A 23,114-nucleotide genomic window follows, 5' to 3' on the forward strand; every position below is an offset into this window, starting at 1 on the left:
GTCACCAGCTTGACTCTGCGCGGAGGCTGCAAGAGGCAGGGGCATGGCCAAGGAAGGGGTGGCTCTGTGGAAGGTGAAGGAAAGAGCCCGGCAAGAGAGACTGACCACGGAAGGAGCTGAGGGGGGACTGGTTGTGACAGAGGTCTATGAGTGCTGAAAGGAGGAAAAGTGGCACTCCCCAGGTCTGTCCCACGCTGCCTTCATGGGCCATCCTCCAGGAGAAAGAGAGAGCACTGAGACCAGACTACAGTTATCTCGCTGTGGTTCTGCTGTTGAATGGCCCAGAAATGCTGAACCCATCCTGGTCCAAGAACTGAACCTTAGCGGGAACCATTAGCCATCAGACCATTTTTAATTGCAGAGAGCTGGTTTGGTGCAAGACCAGGCTTAGGAGACAGTCATCTTCTGCAGTGCAAGCATTAGGGAAAGTATCACATTGCCGCGGAAGCTGTGTGATGTTTGGGGGATTACTTTTGTTAGATCAGCATGTCTGGTTCTGGTCCTCTGAGCTTTTGGGAATCTCAGCAGAGACTTGAGCAGTCCTATATAAGCAGCAAAAGTACTGCATTGCATCCCAAGCTAATGGTAACTGGGAAACAACTGAAAACGTTTATCCCAGGGGACTTTTACAATTGTAATTTCCAGTTTCCATTTCCAAAATGGCATCTCTCCCGATGTGAGCGCACGCGCTCGTGGCGTGCATCTGCATGAAGCAGTTCAACCACATAGACACACACGTGCGTGAGCTCCCTTCTAACATTACAGGTGCCCAGCATGACCTACAAAAGCATCCGACCTACCAGGGCGAGCACACACTTCCAGCAGCCAGCTGCTCCCTGCTCCGTCACTCCGCCAGCCCAGCCGGGCGTGTGGGCCGCTCGCTTGCGGGGGCTCAGGCGGGTGCCGGCCCAGCCGTGGAGGTGAGGTGGTCCAGAGCGATGTGACCTGCAGGTTGTGCAGCCAGGGAGCTCTCCCCGGCAGGGCAGGGGAGCGGAGGGCACCTGGGCGGCACCTGCACTTGGCGGGCAGCAGACGAGGCTGTTGCTGGAGCGGGCACTGCGGGTTTAGGCAGGGTTTCCACAGCAAAACCAGACTGAAACCGGGTCGTCGTTGGTTTAAGGCAATGCCAGTTTCCCACTCTGCTCTGGAGAAGTGCGGGTGGGCTGCTCTGCTGTGGGAGATAGGCTGTCGAGCCTTGCCCTCCGGCAGCCGCCCGGCCCCTGCCGCCCTCCACGCCCCGGGGCGCTGCACCAGCTCCAGGGAGCCCTTCCTGGCACCAGCAGGCTGCAGCTCAGGCCCCTGGGGAGCAGGCAACCACCATCTGTGTGTGCCTCAGGAAAAGCAGAACAGAAAGATTCATGACTGATGCAGAAAACTCACCTTCCAGATATACCTTCCAGAGCCGCTGCCTAAGGCCACCTGGGAAGCATCCTGCTTGCTCTTCCCAGGGCGGTACTGGGTCCGGCTGGATGGGTCGGAGGCAGACCTGCTCCTTCACTCCTGCATGTGGCTGGGGGGGAAATGAGCTATTTCCTATTTTGACCTGTGAGTCACTTCAAGGATATAAACCATTAGCATTGGCAAAAATAGTCAGAGGGCTGGGAAACTCCAGAGCCTGCAGGGAGCTATGGTTTCTTCCTGCCCACTTTGTCCCCTGGAGAAGGACAAATGCTGCGAGGCACCAGCAGTACCTGGTCGTGCCTGCTAGCTTGGGAAGAAACAGACCCACCAGGCTCTCCATGACTGTTCTGGTGGACGGGCTCTCACTTATGGTGTCTCAGACACGGGCTGTATGCATTCCTGGAGCAGGTGGCTCCTAGTGACACGTGGTAGACCCAAGTCTACCATCATGATGATGATGGCTTGTAAGGATTATTAAATACCTTCTGGAGGCACCTGTCTGCTGAGGATGTTGCAGCATTTCCCAGTTGGAAGCAGACCCAACAGCCTCACCGCTGCACTGGCATCCCCTTATCACCAAAGATCCCAACACACCTTACACAGGTGGATCAGAAATCCAGAAAAGAATAGAAAAAAGCCCTAAAGCTGATCAGGACTAATCCCTACCTCTAAGCATGTTCACTTTTAAGTAAGTTATTCCTGCTGCACAAGGAAAGAGGGGCACAAAGCAGCCACAGTGTTTTTGAAGAGGATAAGCTGCCACATATGCTTGCCATATTTTCCCATTGGTTTTGGTTGGCCAAATATGCCTTTGATGATGGAGGGGAATCTTGGGAGTCCTGTTTTCAGTTCAAAACATCTTCCTATGTACTGAAAAAATGGACACTAGATAATGTTTGAGGGCACTCGGTATTTTACCCTAACAGTGCATCAGGAATGATCTATAAGGAAAGGGTAATTTTATTTAAGTAACCTGTGTCAAACACATGTGTGTTTATTACATGTAGGTATGTCTTGACTGCTATCAGTGTCCCCTTGTGCACTCTGGGAAGACACATACTCTAAATCCATTCCCCTCTGCCATCAGAGGGAAAAGTGTACAACTCCAGTGTGAGGTGTTCTGCACCACAGGACCTAGGATATTTCTGGAGGGCCCCTATTTCTGTCATGATGGAACAGACAGTCTACACCCAAGAACCATGGCCCAGAGGCTCAGCAGGATGCAGGAGGACACTAGCACGGATGAAGGGCAACTCACGTGCTACATGGCAGTGACAGGCTGGCAGGAGAGCTCACTTCAGTGAACTCTGTGGCAGACACACAGATAGGGTCATCTAAGGACTTTCAGTGAAGTATTTATCCATGCACAACAATCCTGCACCTCTGAAATCTTAAAAGGAAACATTTTTTGATCTATGTCACAGGCAAACTTGTTCAGCAGAATGTTCCCTTTCTTTCAGGGAACTCTTTCATCTCATCTTACCTCATCTCATCTCATGGGCTCGCAGTTCTCCTCAGCTGCAGTCAGAAATGAGAGTAATGCTTGGCTAGGAAACTCCCAGTGTAACCCCCTTTGCAGTGAAAAGGAGGGTCCTCAGCGTGCAGGGAAGGGGGGAACTTTGCTGCAGAAACCAATGAGGCTTGAGTTGAGTCCCAACCTAAAGGGCTAAGCACATTCACAGAGTAAAGATCAGACAACTTCCAGCATGGGCAACATGGTCTGCCTGTGGTTTCTTAAGGAATGGGAAGACAGGGGGAAAGGGCATTTTTTCAGTTCCTGGCTTAGATTGCTGAAGCCAGTAAAATTCCTGCCGCTTACTTCCTTGTAGCCAAATAGGGTACGCTGGTGTATGTTCACATGTAAATGCCACTCCTGAGACCGTGAAGTATGTTTGATGAAAGATGCTAAATCAGCACTAGAGGCTATTTATAGACAAGTCTGTAACCAAAGCCCTGGATCTGCACATTCCCAGTCTCTGGGGGAGTTCAGGTCAAATCTGAATTTTGTCGTCTCAGGCATGCATAAACCTAACCAGCCACAGCTGCAGCCAGTGTCGAGGTTTTGTTAATGCAGAACAAAAATGCTCAGAGCTTTGGCTCCAGGGCCACTTTTGTTTATCTGATCTCTTTTGAGAGCTGGAGCCTGCTTTTTGCATAAGAAGCAGATGGAGGAACAAAAAAGAGCGAAGGCCACAAAACCATTCTGGGTGAGTATTGTCTTGCCAGCTTGGGGAGCAGAGTGAGAGCAAGCTGGGCTCTTTGTCAGAGCCCCTGACTCCGCTAGGGAGGAGCACAGCTCCAGGAGAAGGGTTTTGGCTCCCATTAGCATCACAGCCAGTTGGAGCTGCCAAGGAGGGGGACGCCTAGCTTGGCCACCACACAGCTTCCACCTGCTCTGCCACCATAACTTCATGTGGCTACCGGACCCCCCAAAATCAGTGACCACCGTTTCTGCAGATGAGGCTCACATGGGCTCAGGGGGCTGTGTATGTGCAAGGACCAGCTTCCTTCCCCATTGCACACAGGGCTGTGGCTGCCATGCTGGGCAGACTGAGCGTGTAGCACAGCTCAGCAGCTTTGCAGCTGCCTTGATTACCCATAATTGCAGCCTGCTGGTGTTGGACATTTTTGTGGCCTACTCCTGTTGACCTTCTTGCCTGTCTTATGTTTCCAACAGCCCCCGCCCCACCCCCCACCCCACCCCCAGTCCTCAATGGGGCTCAAAGAGATACAGAGGAAGCATTAGAAGCAGGGAGGGGAAAAAAACCCCTAGCTTCAGAGACAGTGAGGGAGAAGTGGTCTTATGACAGAGTCCCGTGTCCTTCAGGCAAGGCTCCTAAAAATCAGTAGTTGTGTTTGAAGCCCAGTGACTCCAGTGTTTTCATAAGTGTAGGATTTACCACAGACTTTCTCTTTGCTGAAGTCTTGAGCTCTAGCATCTTGCACAGCTTTTACTTTGTCTCTGTGCATTATACAACTTCTCTTCAAGGCAGCAGCAGTAATTTCAGATCCTGCCCCTTGTGTTAATCAATGTTTGAGTGCTGACTCCAGTGGAATTTACTTAGCATTTCTACCCTGCTACCTGAAATCTAAAAGGGTTTCCAACAAACGATGGCTTACCTTTGAATTACAGAAAGACTGAAATGCTCAGGCTGGAAGGAGGAAACTGAGGCACAGAACAAACCCTTGTCTCTAGTCAAATAATGTATCAGTAGCAACTCGGGGATGGGAATTCTGACACGAAACCCTGTGTTTTCCTCCTGACCATTAGATGGCCGAGCTGCTTAGAAACCAGGTACAGACGAGTTTATCCCCTCTTAAAATGACCCTGCAATGAAATTCTCTGTAGTGTTTAACCAGTAAGCACTTTTATTGTTGATTTTGAATCCATTAAGACTACATTATGTTGGATTATAAAACTTTGGCTACATCTCCCACATTTGCATGCAGGCATTACATTTGCAAGGTTTTCTCAGAAAAATGGAGCAGGCGGATAAAATGCATAAAGGTTATATGATTATAACATGGAAGCGGCATGTCAGTTACAGAAATTTGTACCACATGTACCAGTAACAAACCCACACCCCCATGTAAAACTTCTTTGTCCCTTATAAATCCATCTGCTTCCTCTGTCCCTCATCTCCATGCCCTGGCTGTCAATCAGCCTGCATCCCCACTGTTTATGAAAACACATCTTTTTCTAAAAAAAGTTTAGTACAGTACATTTTTTCCCTTAAAAACTAAAACATTTCTCTTTCACTACCCCCTCCCTCCCCCCAAAATGAAAAATCTATCATAATCTACATATCTGTTCAAGCACTGTTATATGTTAGGAGTCTCTATTGCATTATTCAAAAGTATCAGATCAGTAACAAACCTCTAAACAAACTAGGATGACCCAAAAATTCCCCTTGCTCTAAAACTACAGAGAACTGAAAATGCTATACTGCATTATCACACTTGCATGCATGTATCCTGAGCCACCTGTATTTATTTATTCACCTTAAGCCCCTTTTAATAAATAACTGTCCAGCAGTAACATCCAGAAGTGTGCTGTCTCCTCCAAATTAAACTCTATATTTACAGAAGTAGGGCTGTTTTCTCAGTGAAATGTGTAAAAAACAAACAAAAAAATAACAATAATAAAACCAGCAAACAATTAAAGAGAGAAAGCATATTACTGATCATGTTGCCTAAAGACCAACAGGAGTAAAAAGCATTAGGAGCAGCAGGTGCACATGCATTTGAACTGGTACAGTTCATGAAATAGTGTCATTCATTGTTATTCTTGCTAATTCAGATGAGGAGCTGTTTCTTTTCCTTCCTTTCTTCCTTTTTTTTTTTTTTTTCCATTTAGGACCGTCTGCTCTGCAGGCTACTCCCACAGATGGCAATACATGCACTGAGGTTGAAAGGTGGCCATAAATATGCTTTGACCAATATGGTTCTGTATCATATTTAAACACATGGGGTTTCCCTACCCGCTGCTTTGCACCTTGTGTCATTTCACATCTGTGCTAAGTGTGAGCCAAAGGTCTTCCAAATCCACATTTTTCTCTTGGATTTGGGGAAGCATTAGATACTCACTTTTTGCAAGTTTAAAATGATGCCTGCTATATGCTGGAAAACCCAGGAGAATCATCCCACATGAGAACATTTCTTAGCAGTGTAACTAGTGTAATTCCAGCTGACATACAAGCACACCAAAACATTGAAATATCAAGCCAGTTATAGGGATTTTGTCCCTTCGTTTATTTTGAGCCAGCTCTCAGCAGACAGACACCAGTATTACTGCCTTGGTTTCAGCTGGCCCACTTTGATTTATACCAGGTAAGGATCAAGCTCAACAGACAACAAAATAGTAACCAGTTTCTTCTACTGCATTGTTACAGTGCCTGAGATCACTGTGAACAGGTACATTTCTATACAACCAAAAGGCCTTTCTGTAGCCAGTGCAGCATATTCATCGCCCCCACCTTTGCAAAGGCAGTTCAGTTCAGGTTCACTTGCTCTTCTTTCCGCTTTATCAGTAAACTCAATCTGCAGTGCTCCCATCACAAAAGCTGCAGCCAAAACTAGTGTTACACATCAAACGCTTAATTTTATATAGTGAAAATGCTAGGAACTCCATTTATGCTGAATATAATTTTCCAATTCATGGTGGTTCTTGTTTTATCATACATGGCTCTGATCACCTGGAAGCCCAAACCACTTCTCACTGCACTTGCAAGTTATGCAGAAATTGTTAGTATCTGTTACCTCTGCAAGACTGGCTGTTCCAGCAAAGAATAATATTCCCCTCGACAGCAAACAACAAGCATGTTGGATGTGTGATTGTGAGAAGCCCCCCTAAGCCAACATCTCCATTCCCACTGGAAGTGAGTCAAATTCTACCAACATTAACATCAATGCAAATCTGCAACAACTCTACGGACCCCCCTCAAGATCTGTACAGGTGCAAGACAATAGAAAATCTGGTTCCCAGGCTTTGCATTAGCTAAAGTTTACTCCTGATCCATCAATTTGACTTTATTAGCAGATACTAATTCTGTACACAAGTTTTTCCTTGTATCATTAGACCATTTGTGAGCTGCACCATTGTTTCAATCTCATCACCACCTGCTGATCAGAAACTTGGCATCTACAGAGAAGTGGTCTGCCCCACTCCCTCAAGCAGCTAAAGCTCAAACGCCATGTTTTGTCCTGGCAGAGGAATTGGTTTTATTATCCTCTGCCATTTCAATTCCTGGTTAGCATTTGTTGGCTAATTATTCTTAGACAGCCAACATGAGAGGCTGGTACGTTCAACTGTGCATACCCATTACAAATGGTCTTAGACCCAGCAAGTTTATTACACATAGGCGTCCATATAACCAAAATAATGCCTGCCACCAACCTCTGTTTCTAAAGCTCCTTCCCCCACATCCAGGTCCCTACCCCCTCACTGCAGTCACCCAGTTTCTTTCACTAGTATTGAAAGTGGAGCTTCACTGGAATTGCAATGGAAAATTGGACATGTTTTAGTTTCACCTTTCAACTGAAAGAAACAGAGGTGAGTGAGTGACAACTGTGTGTTGTTGCGCTGGCTGCAAAAGCCTTTCCATTCACAGGAGTGTTGCTCTCCGAGTAATTTTTGTAAAGGAAGAGAAACCAAACAAGACCGCACACAGTTCCCACATACAAACACAGACACACGCACACACATACACACACACTTCTCTCTCCTCCAAAAAGAAATCCATTCTTATGGGCCAAATTATGCAGACTCTATTCAAGTGACTAAAAAGAATGAGGATAGGGTTGACTGCATCCCAATTCTCCCTTCTGATCTCAATAAATTCATAGGTCAGCAAATTAATAGGGCATAAGGATGCTCCTCTTGACCTGCAGGAGATTTTAATGCATGCAGAAGCACTTTGCTGGCTCAGACCTAAATTAGGAACAGCTCCAAGGCCAGCTGGCACCCACAACTGGGATTCCACTACCTGCACCAATATACATGAGGTAAGAGCATAACTCAAGAGAGCAGAGCAGTGCAAGAGAAGGAGGCTCTGTGGTTCTTCTGCATACACACGGCATGTCACAGCGATCAGCATAGACCAATGACAGCTTGGTATGGCGTTCTGCAAGTGGGACATCCACTGGAAATAGTAAGCCTGATTTCTATTTGTACCAGTGCAACTTTATATGCCTGTAACAACCGCATGAAGAGCCCTTAAATCTGGAGTAACTGCATGATACAGTCAGTGTTTTATTTGGATTTATGTGCCAATAACTATTGTGATGTGCTACACACCCACACCTACACACAGATGGAGAAATAGGTATATGCTGTGTCATAATGCAACAGAAACATCATTTCTACAACTACTCTAATAACACAGCCAGTGCCAAAGTGAACCAGCACAGGGATTTGCAGCCACCCTCTCCAATATGATAGGTGGTGGTGGTGAAAAAGCAAGCTCAGGTGTTATTTTGATTCATTAGGGAATGATCTGGGCACAACCCACTCAGGTGTTGCTTAGCGAACACTATTTATGGGCTGGCCCGCAGTCCCGCGTCATATATTCCCACATCTGTGTGGGTGCTCACATCACTTTCTGGTGACACACAGAATTGAGGTCATGGGCGCACAGTCAAAAGGTTTGGGAAATCCTCTAGTGAAACACTATATAAAACAGGGATAAAAGCTCATACTGACACTTCAGGCCATGCCTCTGAGCCACGGGTAGACTGCAATGTCAGGTGTTGGTGGGATCCGGGCTGCCTAAAGAAAGCGATACTCAGAGAGGAATTCATGTCTGAATCACAAAAGGATCTCGTTCTGGTTGGCAGTAAGATGCAATGAAATCAGTCCCTCAATGTTGCTGATAGAAGTAACACATGCTGTTTGCATATTACAGCATTTATGCTCAGATTGCATGTATATTTGCTCCATTTTGGCCCATGTTTTCTATAAATGAAAACTATACACCTTGCCAAAACGTTTTTTTCTAAAAATTCCCCTGAACTTTGGGCAAATCTGAACCCAGTCTCATTCAAGGTTTGGGTTTCTAGAACCAGTATCTGGCCTTCAGTGGCTATCCTATGCAAAACAGTCTAAACATAAGCAGAGATAGCAGGCTCAAACCTGATTTTCTCAGGAGAAAAATAGACCCTTTTTCTATGCTAGATTACTGCCTCTAGATAATTGGCACATAGTCTCATCTTACTTCATTATCGTTCTTATAAACTTTCATGGAAATTCCACTGCAGAACCAAAATCAGAAAGTTATCTTTGCAAGAATTCTTCCATATTAACATCTGGATGCAGTACTGTTGGGGAAAAGAAAGCAAATTCCTCAAAGAACTATGTTTAACCGACTTGCAGGTGGCAGCTATCAAAACAACTGATGCGCATGTACCGGCTAAAATTATTAATGAATGATCTGACATACCAAGTCAGACAAATGTCATATGTAAATAGATCTTCAAATGTCTACATACAAAAGCTGCTACTGTATCTAGATGAACATTTTGGTTTGTTTCTATACCCCATAGCTCTGAATCCTACCCACTGAATGTTTACTCAGCACGTGTGGTATAAATATATTCATACACTAAAATTGACACTTGGCAATTTTTCATTTCTTTTTTCATTTCTTCTTTTTTTTTTTGCTGACCAGCAACAAATTCTGATATCTTTAACTGTAAACCGATACTCAATAAATATGCCGTGCTCAGCAAAGAGACATGTTTTGTCAATCAGGATTTTGCCACACTCTAAGCTATGGGCTGTGGGGGTGGGCGCGAAGGAGGAGGTCCAGGAGGCGCTCGGGATGGGGGTGGTCCAGGAGGTGGCTGCCTGGAAGGGGGTTGCAGAGACACAGGAGGAGAAGGATTCCTTGGAGAATTGTTGAGAGGAACATCATTGCGCTGCGGCAGCTTTAGCGGTGGGCTGTAAGGGGCAGAGGTTCCATCTGATTTCACCCGAGTGAAGTTTATGCATCTTCCCTAAAGGGAAAGAAAAAATCATTACTCATAACAAGCAGATGTTTTGATTCAGCAGCAGCTAGCCAAAGGAACGAAAAGCAGAGGGGCCAGGCTGCACTCAGAAATTGTCATCCAGTACCGTTCACTGGGTCCTAGAAATAATATTCAGACCGTGCTGTACTAAAGGTCGGTGCTAGAAACCAATGCTGTCCTTGGGTTTCAGAATCCTGCCTACAGAGAACAGCCTAGGACTGGTTTAAACCAAAATGGACCTCAGTGTAACTTTGCTCACATGTGCCCCCTGCTCTGCTACTAGAGCTACACAGAATACGCCTAAAGCCACAGCTCCACCAAAGTCATGGCTGCCTTGGTGAGATCCCTCACGGACAAAGCTGTGCTTGAAAAAAACTGATAGCAGAGACAGGATTATATCAAAGGAACACCCTTAGCAAAGACACCTCCTGTAGCTTTCTTCTTCACAGTGATGCTAGCCTAGCTAGTGCCCATGCTTTGAGCACTACACTGCAATAACACATCTGCCTTCTGTGCTCTAACGTAGATGCGGCCTCCCTCACAAGCACCGACAAGGTGTGGGACTTGCACAGAGGACTCTCCACTGACTGTATTTTCAGAACGGATGTGGGATGCAGGCAGGCAGAACCTGATGAGAGAACTGTGGATGGAGATTTTAGAAAAGTAGCAGCTTGGGTTTGAAAAAACAGCAAGCACTGAGGATGTCCTAGCCAACCAGGGGAAACACATCTGGATTTCCTTTAGCCAAAACCTTTTGCATAGGTTCCCACTAACCAAGTTCCAGACAGGAAGAGAGACAGACAGACCCAAAGACCACCTAGCCTTTCCTGTGGGGAGCAGCCAGAGGCTCCTGGGCACTTCAAAACTTACACAGCAGCCTCAGCCACACACCAAGATCTCTGCTGTCTGCTGTACTTGCTCCTCCACGTGACCTCTCAGTTTTGTTACAAACTGCCCCACTGTTTCTGTGGAGGCCTTACAAAATCCTGCAGACACAAACCTTGTGTGAGGAGATGCAACACTTGGCATCACTGTCTCCACCTTCTCACCTCAGGAGGTGGGAGGAGATGCTTATGCAAGAGCCCAGCTGCCACAAGCTTGGCAGAAACCTGCACCTGGAAGTCAAAAAGACCTCTTATCATCACATACAAAGGCTGGAGATTAAGACTGCCTGAAAATGCAGGAGGGACACTGCCAACAGCCCATTTACAGGAGCTGGGATGTGGTTTCCGAATAAGTAACTGTGGGCTGGAAAGTACCCATCCCATCAGTGATGAACTCCATTTGCAAGCCAGCACCTTTTCTTTTGTACAGCAAGCCTGGTTTGTTCCATGTAGCCATCATCCTAGTGAAAATGGCCTCTGTGGTTTAGCATGGAGGGGAATGTTACCTGTTTCTCCCTTTTCAAGGCAAACACTGTCTGGGGGGAAAAGGAAAAAAAAACCCGTTTAGTTTGTTTAAAAAATATCTGTCCCAGAAGGCATTTTCCCTCCATTGTTCTGAAAGATCCACAGAGCCACAATGCTGATAAGAGCCAGAGGTTTAGGTTGCATGCTGGCATCAACAAACCAAATTCAGGTGAAGATTACGTCAACATCCCCCAAGCAAAAGGCAGGAGAAGGACTCCAGATTTAGAAAAGTTTATCTCGGAGTTCAGCCACTGTAGATCACGGTCCCCACAGCTACCAGTGGCTGTGATACCAGGGGAACACTGGAACCCACAGCAGTGACAGATCACTGCCAGCTCAGCGCTGCCTGGCATGAGGAAAGTCAATCAAGAGAAACTTGTATAAGCTCGAGAGCTCAGAAAATTATTCAATAAACTTACTAACTCCCAAAGGGCACCCACCCTACCCCTTTAGATCAGATGGCTCAGGGCTTCAGCTGCAGCTAAGAGTTGTTTGAATGGGCATGTTGGTGCCTGTACATGAAACGTACTCTGTAGTTCTGCACCAGCTTTCACCATCACAATTCACCACTACACTTATATATCAGTGTCAATAAGTAGAATAAAATCCCTTTTCTAAAAATATAGGCTTGTTACAGCAGACTTAGGTTATGAACCAGGCTCAAGGCAATACTATGCTGGGGCCAGAACCCTTGTATGGAGGCAAAGGGCAAAAGTCAAGGTCTTGGTTACTTCTGCAACAAAGATAAACCACTGGATCAGAAAAAACAAGTTGACGCTTTGCTCTGCCCCGTCATAGAACTCTTGTCCTCACCAGCACTGCAGTGGGCAGCCGTTCTTGTCAGCTCTGTCTTCAGCTGTGCTCCATTGCATTCAGAGCTCACTTGGAAACTGAGCAGTATTTACTGTCATGCAATGAATGTTACAGATATATTTAACAACTGTACTGCAAATACACTTAAGAAAACTCAGCCTTGATATTTATAAAGTTATGAACTTAGAACAGCTAAATAATAACCCAGGACACACAAAAAAATAAAACGTTGGAGGTATTCAGATAAGATGCACTGTATGGGGAGGGAAAAAATTAAGAACAAAACTGTCTCCCTGTAAATACAAAGCTGCAAACCCAACACTAGTGCTTTTGCCTACAAGCCTTTCCTGTGTCTCTGTTGTGTCTCTCTCCCAAACATCAATTCCAAATATATTCATAGTCTATAATCAAAGGGGATCCCATAAATCTGTTTGCATTACTTTCACTTCAGTTAAAGTGATAGGCGACGTCAAACTGCTGCCAGTTTCTGCCACACTCGCTGATTTGTCAGACAGATGGGTAATTTAAAGGCCATGCGCTGCATTGTGTCATGAAAAATACGGTTGGGCTGGGAGACTCTGACAGACAGAGGCTTGGATGATCGATGTATGTATTGTGACACTTCCTCACAAAAGATTATCGGTGTTAGCCTGCAATCTCATATATCAAAGACTTCTGGTGAATACTGGAGCAAATCCTCCTCAGCAATTCACGCAGCCACTGATAAAATGAGGCTGAACTCTTAGCCAGTGTTAGGATTAACAGCTGAAAGGGAAAAGGAAGAACAAAGGATAATAAATCATAGTTCATAGTTTAGACTTATTAAGCGTATTTCACCAAAGGATTTCTAGGTTGAAGAATTAAGTTCTCCACTCACCACACTCTCCTAACATCAGTGCCACAGCTATTCTACCTAACATGCACATCCCTCTGGGGTTAGTTTATAAAAAAAACCCATGATGTTTCTCAAATATACATGCTAACCACAAGATTTTTAATATTCTGTGTTTGAAAGGATTAAGTAATTTCCTCTCCAAAGACACATAAAGGCTTTTAAACCATAGAGAACATGGACAGAAATCAGGTTTCCTGCACACTCACCTACGCGCTCCCCATAGAGGGATTCACAGGGATCAAGCGCCACCACCACTCTAGTAATGGTAACAGTATTTTTATTCCAGAAGCACGGTATACACTGACTGTTTTAGGGAAGGTGTCAGAGTTGCAAGGTGCAGTAATACCACAATGATCTCAGGCACAACAGCTGTTGGTAGCTGCTTTATTGTTTTCTAGGAAGCAGATGATCTACATAAATCCAGTTCTGTCTGCTTTCAGCCCCACTCCCAGTGCAGCATCCCTCAGATGGTGCGACCCACATTGAGTACTGTCATTCAGGCACCAACTGAAGGTCAGCAATGTGCCATATGGAGTTACGCCCTTGTGTTGTGCTCACATCTGCACAGTCTTCCTAAAGCACAATTATTTTGCCTCCCCATATGTCCATCCACTTGTTCGGCTCTTGTTATGCTGCTTGCCAAATTGGCTTTTCAAAAAGTACAAATACTGAAGCAGCGGGATCTGCCCTTGTCCTGACTCCAGCTTTTATCCCAGTGTAACAATCACATGTGCAATTTAGGCATTTTGTACTTCCAGGCAATGCCTCCTCGACCACCTAGGATGTGGTTTTTTGTGTCGTTTAAGGCGGGGAAGGAAGGGAGGAACCTCTTGAAAGCCACCATCTTATTTCTGGGCTACTTTCATCACAGTGCTCAGTACATCACTCCCCAGTGCTTGTTCCCCCCAGATCTTTAGCTGCTACTCAGCAAGTTTTCAATGGAAAGGAACAACTGTTAAAAGGATCCAGGCAATTCAAAAAGTCTCTTCACCCATGATACTAAGAGCACTTCAGCAAAAAAAAATTTAAAAACCACCCCATTTGCCAGTAGACGTCACTTTTCTCTGTTCATTTTCATACATACATTGGTGTTTACTTAACAAAATCAAATCCAGTTTCATCTCTGTGCATGCCAGAGTGTTTGTGCACACAAGGTATGTCTGTTTCTTAATTTTAGCTGCATTAGTTGACCCAAATAAAGATAGCCTTCCTATTACAAATTTTTCTGAGTTTTCATTCACTCTTGTTTTTGCTTATGAAGTCTCAGTGCTGCAACTCTGACAGCAGAGGCGGGTATCTGACTGGGGAAGAGTTGGCTTCACTTAAATATTTACTGCAATTATTTTTTTTTTTTACTTTGTAAGAATATGATACTTGCTTTTACCTTTCAGAATGGATTAAAATAAAATGATTCGTTTAAAGTTTGAGCATAGCAATCCAAAACACTGGGCCACCAAACTAAAAAAATAAAGTGGCTCTCAGTCAAAAGTAGTACATTCAGGATGCTGAAATCTGTAATGAACGTAATTTCCTTGGGCTCAAATGAGCAGTCACCTTTCTCCCCAATTTTGTTTATGGATGTCACAGGGATGACTCTGCCAGATTGCTAGGGACATGGTTTGTCAGCATGTAGCTTCACTTCCTAAATATCTATGGGTAGTTCATTGTCAAAGCGGAGCTCTCAAACTCAAAAGAATAGGTTCAGGTTCTTAGGCTACCTACAAAACCACGAGAGCAAGCATCTACAAAAAGTCATAATCACTTTAGCTAAGTGAAGGTTTTGATACACACACCCAGAAACCAATGGGATCATTTTCAGATCAGTGACTTTTTCAAAAGCTGAAACTTGGAAAAATTAGAGGACAGGGTAATCCCTGTCCTCTAATATGGACCAAAAGTGTTCTAGCGGAAACACCTACACTGAGCATCCTGAAACAGCAACAGCATGGTAAACTTGTTTAGCATATGCATTTATGAATGAGGTAGATTATGGATACAGTAATTTTACAGAGGTGGTACAGAGTTCCCACTACTTGAGTTCCCTGGGCAAGTGTCAGGATTAGGAGCTGACTCCTCAGGAGCCAGGATCTATGTGCGTCAGCCTTTGCCAAAAGCTTCCTCACACTGCACTGCTTCATGCTGACTGTGCACTGAACATGTCACAGCTCATTAAAACCTTCACAGATTTCCTGGGAATTGCACTGATTACCGTGCAGCATACAGGCTAGAAATTAGTGAGCCACTGAAACAGTTTGTCATGTAAAACCTAAGCCTGCCCAGTTTTCAGGCACATTCAAGTAACTTTTACTAAATCCTACTCTTACATTTGGGACTCAGGTACTGGTTTTGTGTTGAAAAAGTACTGGAAATTTCAGAGATTCCCATATCAGTAGTTTGGTGGTTGATCATACTTTCAGGTCAATAATATGTAATTTATAAGTAATTTCTAATGATATTATTTAACAATTAAATTTTAATCATAACCATTAATTATACTGTGGCTATTGCATTAATCATGAACAACTAATTTATTAACTGCAATTAATTTTTATATGTAGCCATTTTAAGTTATTAGGTCTCAAATCAAAACATTAAATATAATCAAAATAAAATATTTGTTTGCATCAGAACATGACTCTTTAAATACCTTCCAGTTTAATAAGTCCTTTCTTGTCAATAACAGCTTTTTGGGCATCTATTTGGCTATATCACTTAGCACTGATGCCTAAAATGATAGTAATACAAAACTATGAAGAGATTAAGAGAAAATGGGGTTGACTGAAGAGAGGAGTATTTCAGAAGTAAGGTTCAGTGAAGTGGCAATGTCCAACAAGGAGAATATAATTATTATTTTCTTTAGTGCTCCTTTTAAAAAGGAGAATCAGTTCAGCTCACTCTTTATCCAGTGTATCATCTGGCCTCTAGAAGTAAATTTATCATTTCTGTTCCCTCCTCCTTTGATGCGGTTATTGGAGGGGAAGGAAATCATTGCATTGTGGGCTGTGAATCACTCATAATGTAACAGTGAGACCCTATAATGGCCTTAGGTACATCAGATAATTCCAAATTGAAAATTACAAAACTATGAATGCAAATGCCCAAGGATGATCTAAGCAGCAGAAACCTCTGTTTACCGCACCGTGTGAGTGAGACGGGGCTGCCAAGGGCTGTAACTTACTGGATACACTCAGTGTCCTTCACACGGCAAAAGGAATTAGACTGAGCTTTAAGATGTGGGAGGTAACGTAACTTTAAACAGAACACATGTCCTGACCCAGAAAGGGGCAGTGATACTTCAAAGCAGATGAGGCACATGTGGAACCTTCGCACAATCCTCAAATACACTCTCATAAGCAAATTTTGTGCCTTTTACTTTTTAGCAATCAAACTAAACCGCCCAGAAGCCTCAGCCACTGGCTCACAGGTGCAGCACCAGGGAGACACAGCACACGAAGTTAATCCCTTCTTCGGAAACCCTGATGCCCGAGTCGCAAAGGAGAAGACAGCTGCACAGGGCCGAGAGCAGAGCGCGCACTGACAGTGAGACACAGCCAAGCAACGCCTCAGGCTACTGATACGTTCAGAATAAAACCTGTTAGCTTAGCAGAGACATGGTTCATGCTGCTGCCCAGAAAGCCCAGGTGAGAGCCAAGCTGCCTGAGCCCCTCTCACAAAGGGGGACCAGCCTTGCTTTGTAGAGAGGCTGGGAGAAGAGACCCTTCAGAAGCCCAGTATGACCTCAGACACCCTGGCTATGGGAGCCTGATAGCTGAAAAAATAGGATTTATGGAGTGGGGAAGGGAGGAGTGAGCACAGGAGCTCTTCTGACACCAAGTGTGCAGGGGATCCCCCAGGGGCTGAGGGAGGCATGTGGCCAGGGCAAACTCACAAAGAGGCCCATGGCATGCACCACACAAAGACAGCAATAGAAGTTATCTTCTGGTTCACTTGCTGGCCAAGGGAAAAGTCAACAACAACCAAAAGTCTTCATTTTTCAGGTAAAAGAAGTATGTTACAGTAAGTTTCACTTGGGCTTGAAACACATACGTTGTTCAATTTGAAACACCTTTTCTGTCCAAAACTCAAAGACAAGATATTTCAAAACAAAACTTGAAAATATTGAGACTTTTTCAAGGGTATTTTTTCAACTTCAGCTAATTCCATTAACATGGAAAAATATTTACAGCCCATCTAAAAAAAGCAGCTTTTAGCCAAAATGAAGATAGTCACGTCGAGAATGGTGTCCAAATCTACTAGGGAATGAAGATAGGAACTGTTTTGCAGTAATATTAATAGCTGCAGTATCTCAGGCTTCTTTACTGTGTACTGTATTACTACCGTAGCTTATTTAATCAGAATACTGAGAGTTGAATACAACCAAGTATTGATAGGTTCCCACGACACATGTCTGCAGACACTGCTCCCCAGTTCACAGCCCCAGCTGTGCATGGCACTGCTTGAAACCAAGGATGGGTACTCTGGGAGCAGTCTATTCAGTTAGCTTTAAGACCAGTGCAGGAATACACTGAAGAGAAGACGGCTACTTCCAATTTACCCCTGCAGAAACCAGCCAATAATGAGGCATCTGAGGGAGGAATAGCTCAGTCAGGGTAATCAGCCTTTTAAGCTAGGGCCAGGACCCTTCAGCAAAATAAACTTTGTGCTGAACACATCCCCACCACCCAGCTCTCACGTGTCTGATACCACTTTTCCAGCTTAGGCACAAAAGGAAAGTGATACGGAGACATGGAGCAGGTGACATGGAGAACCCATCCCAGTATTGAAGGCAGGGCTATTCAAATAATTTGTATCACACTCTATTCAGCAGGGAGCTACATGTTGATTCCAGCCCTGCCTTAGAAGGAAAAGGCAGCAATGGGCTGCAGATACCTCCTGAAAGAATGGCCAGAGTCACAAGATATCTTCCAGGAATGCACAAAACATCACATGTCTTGGACCTTGCTGAGATTGTGGCTGAAGTCACAAACAGTGCAGATCTGTAACAAAGCCTGTTGATTCTGAGCCCTAAAAGTGGCAAAGGGAACAGAAAAGGATAACCGTGGGCATAATCAAAGTTGAGGTCTATCAGGCGTACTTTCTACTCAGTAATGATATCAAAGTACAATCATGACAGACCAAATCTCACCCAAACCTGAAGCAAATATCTTAACTGAAACCTGCACCCACAATGCATGATTTACTGCCTTCCTCTTTTCTGACAGCTTTTATAGATGAAGCTCCCAGAGCAGAGGAAGTGAGGAGAGCTACCGTCAGGTCATGCCATCTATGCAAGGTTATGCAGCAGCTTTGGGGAAAAAAAATATGGTATTTACAAGTTCAGGACTCGTGACTCACATCCCTTGTTTTAACCACAGCACCACACATTTCCACACTTGAATGCTGACCAGACTAGAATGTGGTTCAAGAAAAAAAACAGTGGTTGGTTTGCAAAAGAGTTTTCTCTTTCCTTTGGCATTTTCAGGGAAAAGGAGATTGCATTTGTCCATCATCCACAATAGGGAGGGCTTTGGAGCATAGCAACAAGAGCAACAAACATTTGCTGGGTGCAACAGACTCATCCTTGAGGTATTGGTGGCTTGCTGGGAGGAGCATATTAGACCACAAAGGACCATAACTGGTCTTACTCAAACTGTAATTAAGTCTCATCATGCTTTCCAGGGTGAATTATTTGATTGTCTCTTCAGGAGCAAGCTGGGATTATGGTGTGCACAGAGGAAAAGCACAATGTTCTTTACCCACCTAGGGTATAAGATAATGCTGGAGACTCATGAGATATTTCTGGTGAGAACAGTTATCATTTTTCCTTGCCACAGCCAAAAATGTAAAATCCTGGCCTACCACACAGTCAAGCTGCCTCTTTGTTTAGGGTCTGGAAACAGATACAAGTACCCCCAACCCATCCCTGGGTACCTGGCCCTTAAATGGCTCTGCTACTACCTAGAGCAAGTAGATGGTAAACCTCCACCAGTTCCTAGGTTGCTCTGGGCTTGTCTCACAACGATTTTCTTCTCCTGGGATGAGACTCATACAGTTCGTTATCATATTTACATATTTACAGCGCACAGAAAACCTCTTGTCCCCCAAAAGCTCCTATTTTAAGTTGGATGGAAGAGCTCCTTAGGACACAAGCACCTTACTGTTTCTAGGAGTGAACACACAGGGAAACAAGTACTAAAATCCTGACATGGAACTCTCCTTCCCATTTCAGGTATGCTACCGAGACCCAACACTCTATGCAAATATCTCACTGCCATGTTTCCCCTATGCAGCTTGACCAGTCTACCAAGTACCAGCTCTGCATTTTGAAGTTACTCTTTTCCATGAGCATCCCATTGCCACCTCTCTCATACAAACTCTGTTATACACCCAGGTTTCAACTTCCCAGAGACAGTGACCTGTTCCCCAGCAGCAGAAAAAAACCCAGGTACACCTCCTCTCATTTTTCAAAAGTCTGCTCCACTCAGAGTGCCCACCCAGCCTTTAGCACTGCAAGAAGGGACACTGCTCTCGGCAGGTCTCGCTTCAAAGTTTCTGTATACCCCACTCCTTAAAGTTACCAGCCACTGAAGACTGAAGTGCCTACCTGGGTAATTGCATTCCCTAGAAGAATCCCCAAAAGGAGGGGAAAAGAAGGAATATGTTTATGTGTGGGGAAAGAAAAAAAAAAAAAAAAGAAAGAAAGAAAAAAAGGCAGAAACATCTTAAAACGCTGCAGAAACTGCCACTGTTGCTGCAAAGAGCGCAAAGTGTTTGCAGTCTTCTTCCAAGAACAGTTCCTATCCAAGACTAAAACTGGCATATAGAATTGGAGGATTTTATTATTAACTTAATGTTTATATTCAAAGCGAGATTAAGTTAAGACTAAGACTTAACAGACATAGCTGATAAGCTCTTCAGGCTGCCTAGTATCTTTGCGTTACTCACACAATGGCAGACACAGTGATTTGGGTTTTCTTCTGGTGCCACAACATGAACCACAGTAGTTTGTACAAGAACAAAGGCATCCAGAACCACAGCTCCTCTGTAGAAAGTAAGGATGCAATATCTTTTGATTTTTAGTTATCACTCTGTACAATAACTTTAGTATGAATAATAGCATTAATACATTATCTTACACTTTTTTATTTCTAGAGCTCAAGCACCTTCAGAGGAAGGCCACAGCATTACTCGTTCTGCATTTGGGCAAACGGATTCCTACACAGTTACCAGAAATACATAAGCAGGGAGTTAAGGAAGGCAGGGTAAATTAGTTTCGGGACCGTTACCCAATGCAGAAGACAATACAGGATGCACAGCTCCCAGCAACCCAACTGGAACAAGGCAATATGGGGTTCAGCACTGATTCCGGGGTGCTGCCAAGAAACAAATACATGTACTGGCCGCAGCACATCTGTTTCATTTGCATGTGCAAATCGTGGATCTGTATAGGCAGTCCAAGTAAGCAACTGCATGTGCATTTGTGCACATCTCAAAAAAGATGTACCTTCATTTGTGGGTTTCCTCCTAAGCCCCAAGATAGTCATCTGACTCCAAGCCAGGCCTGCATGGCTTAGGCACACCGTACTCCAAGTACTATTGTGGAGCACCAGTGAAGTGCTGCCTGGAAAACTGTGATAACGAACCTATTCCCCCAGTCGTGGACAGATCACTAGTTCTACCTGGGGGCAGACAGGCAGCATCTATCCTCAAACCCTATTTGTGAATTCTTCCTCCACATCAGAAATAACATGAGCCTGTTACAAGTGAGAGGTGATGCCAGTCCGTGGGCTTCTTGCCCAACAGGAAATTCATTAGTCACTGATTACATGTTTCCAGCTGCAGTGCTCGGCACATCCTGGGAGCTGTGCGTTAGGACATGGGTCCCACACCAGGGAGCTTCCCCCCCCACGCCATAAGCCTGCTACAGCAGGAATGAACCTCACAGGTACTGGCGTCATTTGCAAAAAGTAAAAAATGAAGTAAACCAGGAGCTATGTGTGTTACATTTTCATTGCAAGTGACAAAGGGAGATCACCTGCTGTGGCAGGCAGAGCTCCCCTCTCTGATTTTTCACCAGCTTATGAAGGCAATTGGCTCCAGAAAGGTTAAGCAAAGGGAGAAAAGCCCCAGAAACCAGCAGCAGCCACTGAAGGAGCTCAGTGCTGCTGTTCCAGCACCCCCTGTAGCTCTGCCAATTACTACTTGGGCGATTACAACACATCTCCAAGCTAGTGGCAGAGAAGCCTATTAAAGACCATTACTTGAAAATAAGTCACCAGAATGAGCTTCTAACAGCACTGCTACGTGGGCAGCTAGTGTGGAGTGACTGTCATCCTCGTGGGCTGCATTCAAACTGCTGCCCACCTGTAGGTAGCAGACAGAAAGTAATTACTAGTAATTAATAATCCATAGGTTTGGTGTCCCTCCATTCATTTGAGGAGTCCCAAGTGCCTGGCAGGACTTAACTAAACCTCACAGCTGTATGGAATGTAAATACTGTGTTCTCACACAGAAATCGAAGGCACATAGAAGTCATGGTAGCATTACAAGGAATCACTCAAAATTTGAGGGTAAACAGGCCTCCTGAGCTTTAACAAACCTATCAGCTTAAGAGTAATTACCTTGAAAGGGATGCACAGACTAAGGAACCCAAATAGTCCTCATTTCGGAGGCTAGTGTTTAAAATTCCAGCTGCTGTGCCTTGTTCAAAGTCACGCAGTAAATCAGCAGTGAGCACCTGAAAGAACCCAGAAGTCCTGGCTTCCAAAATGACCAGCAGCTCATATTTTGCGAAATTTTTGGCTGCACAGCAGCCTTTTTACTTTCAATTTTGTAGAATGAAGAAGAAAAATAGGCTTTCGGTTTTTTGTACAACAGTCTGCTTCTAGTTCCCTTCCCCAGAAAAGGGCTTTGCATGCGCAAACCGCAGGGCAGTACTGCTAAAGCATTGCTTTTTTCTAAGTAACGTCCCATGAGTACAAAAGGGTGATGGTGACAGCAAAATCCAGCCTACACTCTCACTCCTTCGCAGGTAATTTTCAGTGACAAGAATGAGATCACTTTCTAAAGCTTTAAAGTAAACAAGAGCAGTTCTCTCTGAGGGAAAAGTTTTTTTTTTTTTTTTCTTAGTTGAGGTTTTTGGTAAACCAAGCCTCTGAGAATTTCCTGTGACAGTATGCGTGGCAATGCTAAACGGAATGGATTGGCTGAAAGCAGCAACTAAGCAGACCATCTGAAAGAAGCATCTCACCTTCCTCTCTGCACATATTGGGGCTTTTAATGTTTACTTGCTGGCATTGGTAACAGCCCCACTTTTGATCCATGAGGCCAAGGGGAAGAGCTTGAAGTTCCATTTCACAGAGACTACTGACAACCTGCCCCACCAGCTGCTGTGGTTTCTGAGAGACACTTCAAGATAACCAGACATTATTATTTCCCAAGCTCTAATCTCCATGGCAGTCCCCTGCAAGCTCAGAACAACACCAACACAGTGATGGGGATGTCCTCAAGACAACCTCTCTTCAGCAATACATAGCTCACCAGGCCATGTGGCCACTCTGATATGTTCCCTGTTGCTGGACAAGTAGTGTCCCTGCCACACAGCTGTCAGTCCTTGTCTTGGGCCAAAAGAGTGACTGCTGGTCTTCTAAGCCTCAAACTTCTGGGGGAAGAAGCAAAGAATAGCAGCCTGGCTCTAAGGGATCCATCACTGCAGCAGTTGCACAAATACCTATAAAGGCTTCACCTTTATGCATTACTGCAAGGAAGAAAGATCAGCAATCCACCGCAGAACCACTAGCCCTTTTTCATTTCTTCACTCTTCCGCTGATGCTGTATGAGAGCTCAGCAAAAAGCCACCCTACAAATAGCAGCCTATGGCTAATGATGGGGTAGAGCTAAGTGTATTTATTCCTTGTTGTCCCATCCTGGTGGAACAGAAGCTCCTGCTAGAGATGACCTGCAGACATCAAGTGAGTGGGGTCCTATGACACTTTACTGAGATATTTGCCAATCTAACAACCAATTTCAGTGGTGGTGCTGTGACATGATCTTGAGTAGAGACCAAGGGGAAAAGCTGCCTGCAGATCCAA

The 23,114-nt window shown here is 44.7% G+C and overlaps 1 protein-coding gene across 1 annotated transcript in view; it reads right to left on the reverse strand.

Annotated features, from left to right (window-relative positions):
- Window positions 1-9,614: 9,614 nt before the first annotated feature.
- Window positions 9,615-23,114, reverse strand: part of ANTXRL (ANTXR like) — a 59,253-nt gene continuing 45,753 nt past the window's right edge. Inside the window, exon 18 of the mRNA XM_080401652.1 lies at window positions 9,615-9,894. Coding sequence (XP_080257778.1) covers window positions 9,664-9,894 — 231 coding nt within the window. The 3' untranslated portion in view covers window positions 9,615-9,663. The remainder of the gene's footprint in view (window positions 9,895-23,114) is intronic.

The sequence above is a fragment of the Falco punctatus genome (assembly GCF_963210335.1).
Source record: "Falco punctatus genome assembly, chromosome: 9".
Classification (NCBI taxonomy): Eukaryota; Metazoa; Chordata; class Aves; order Falconiformes; family Falconidae; genus Falco; species Falco punctatus.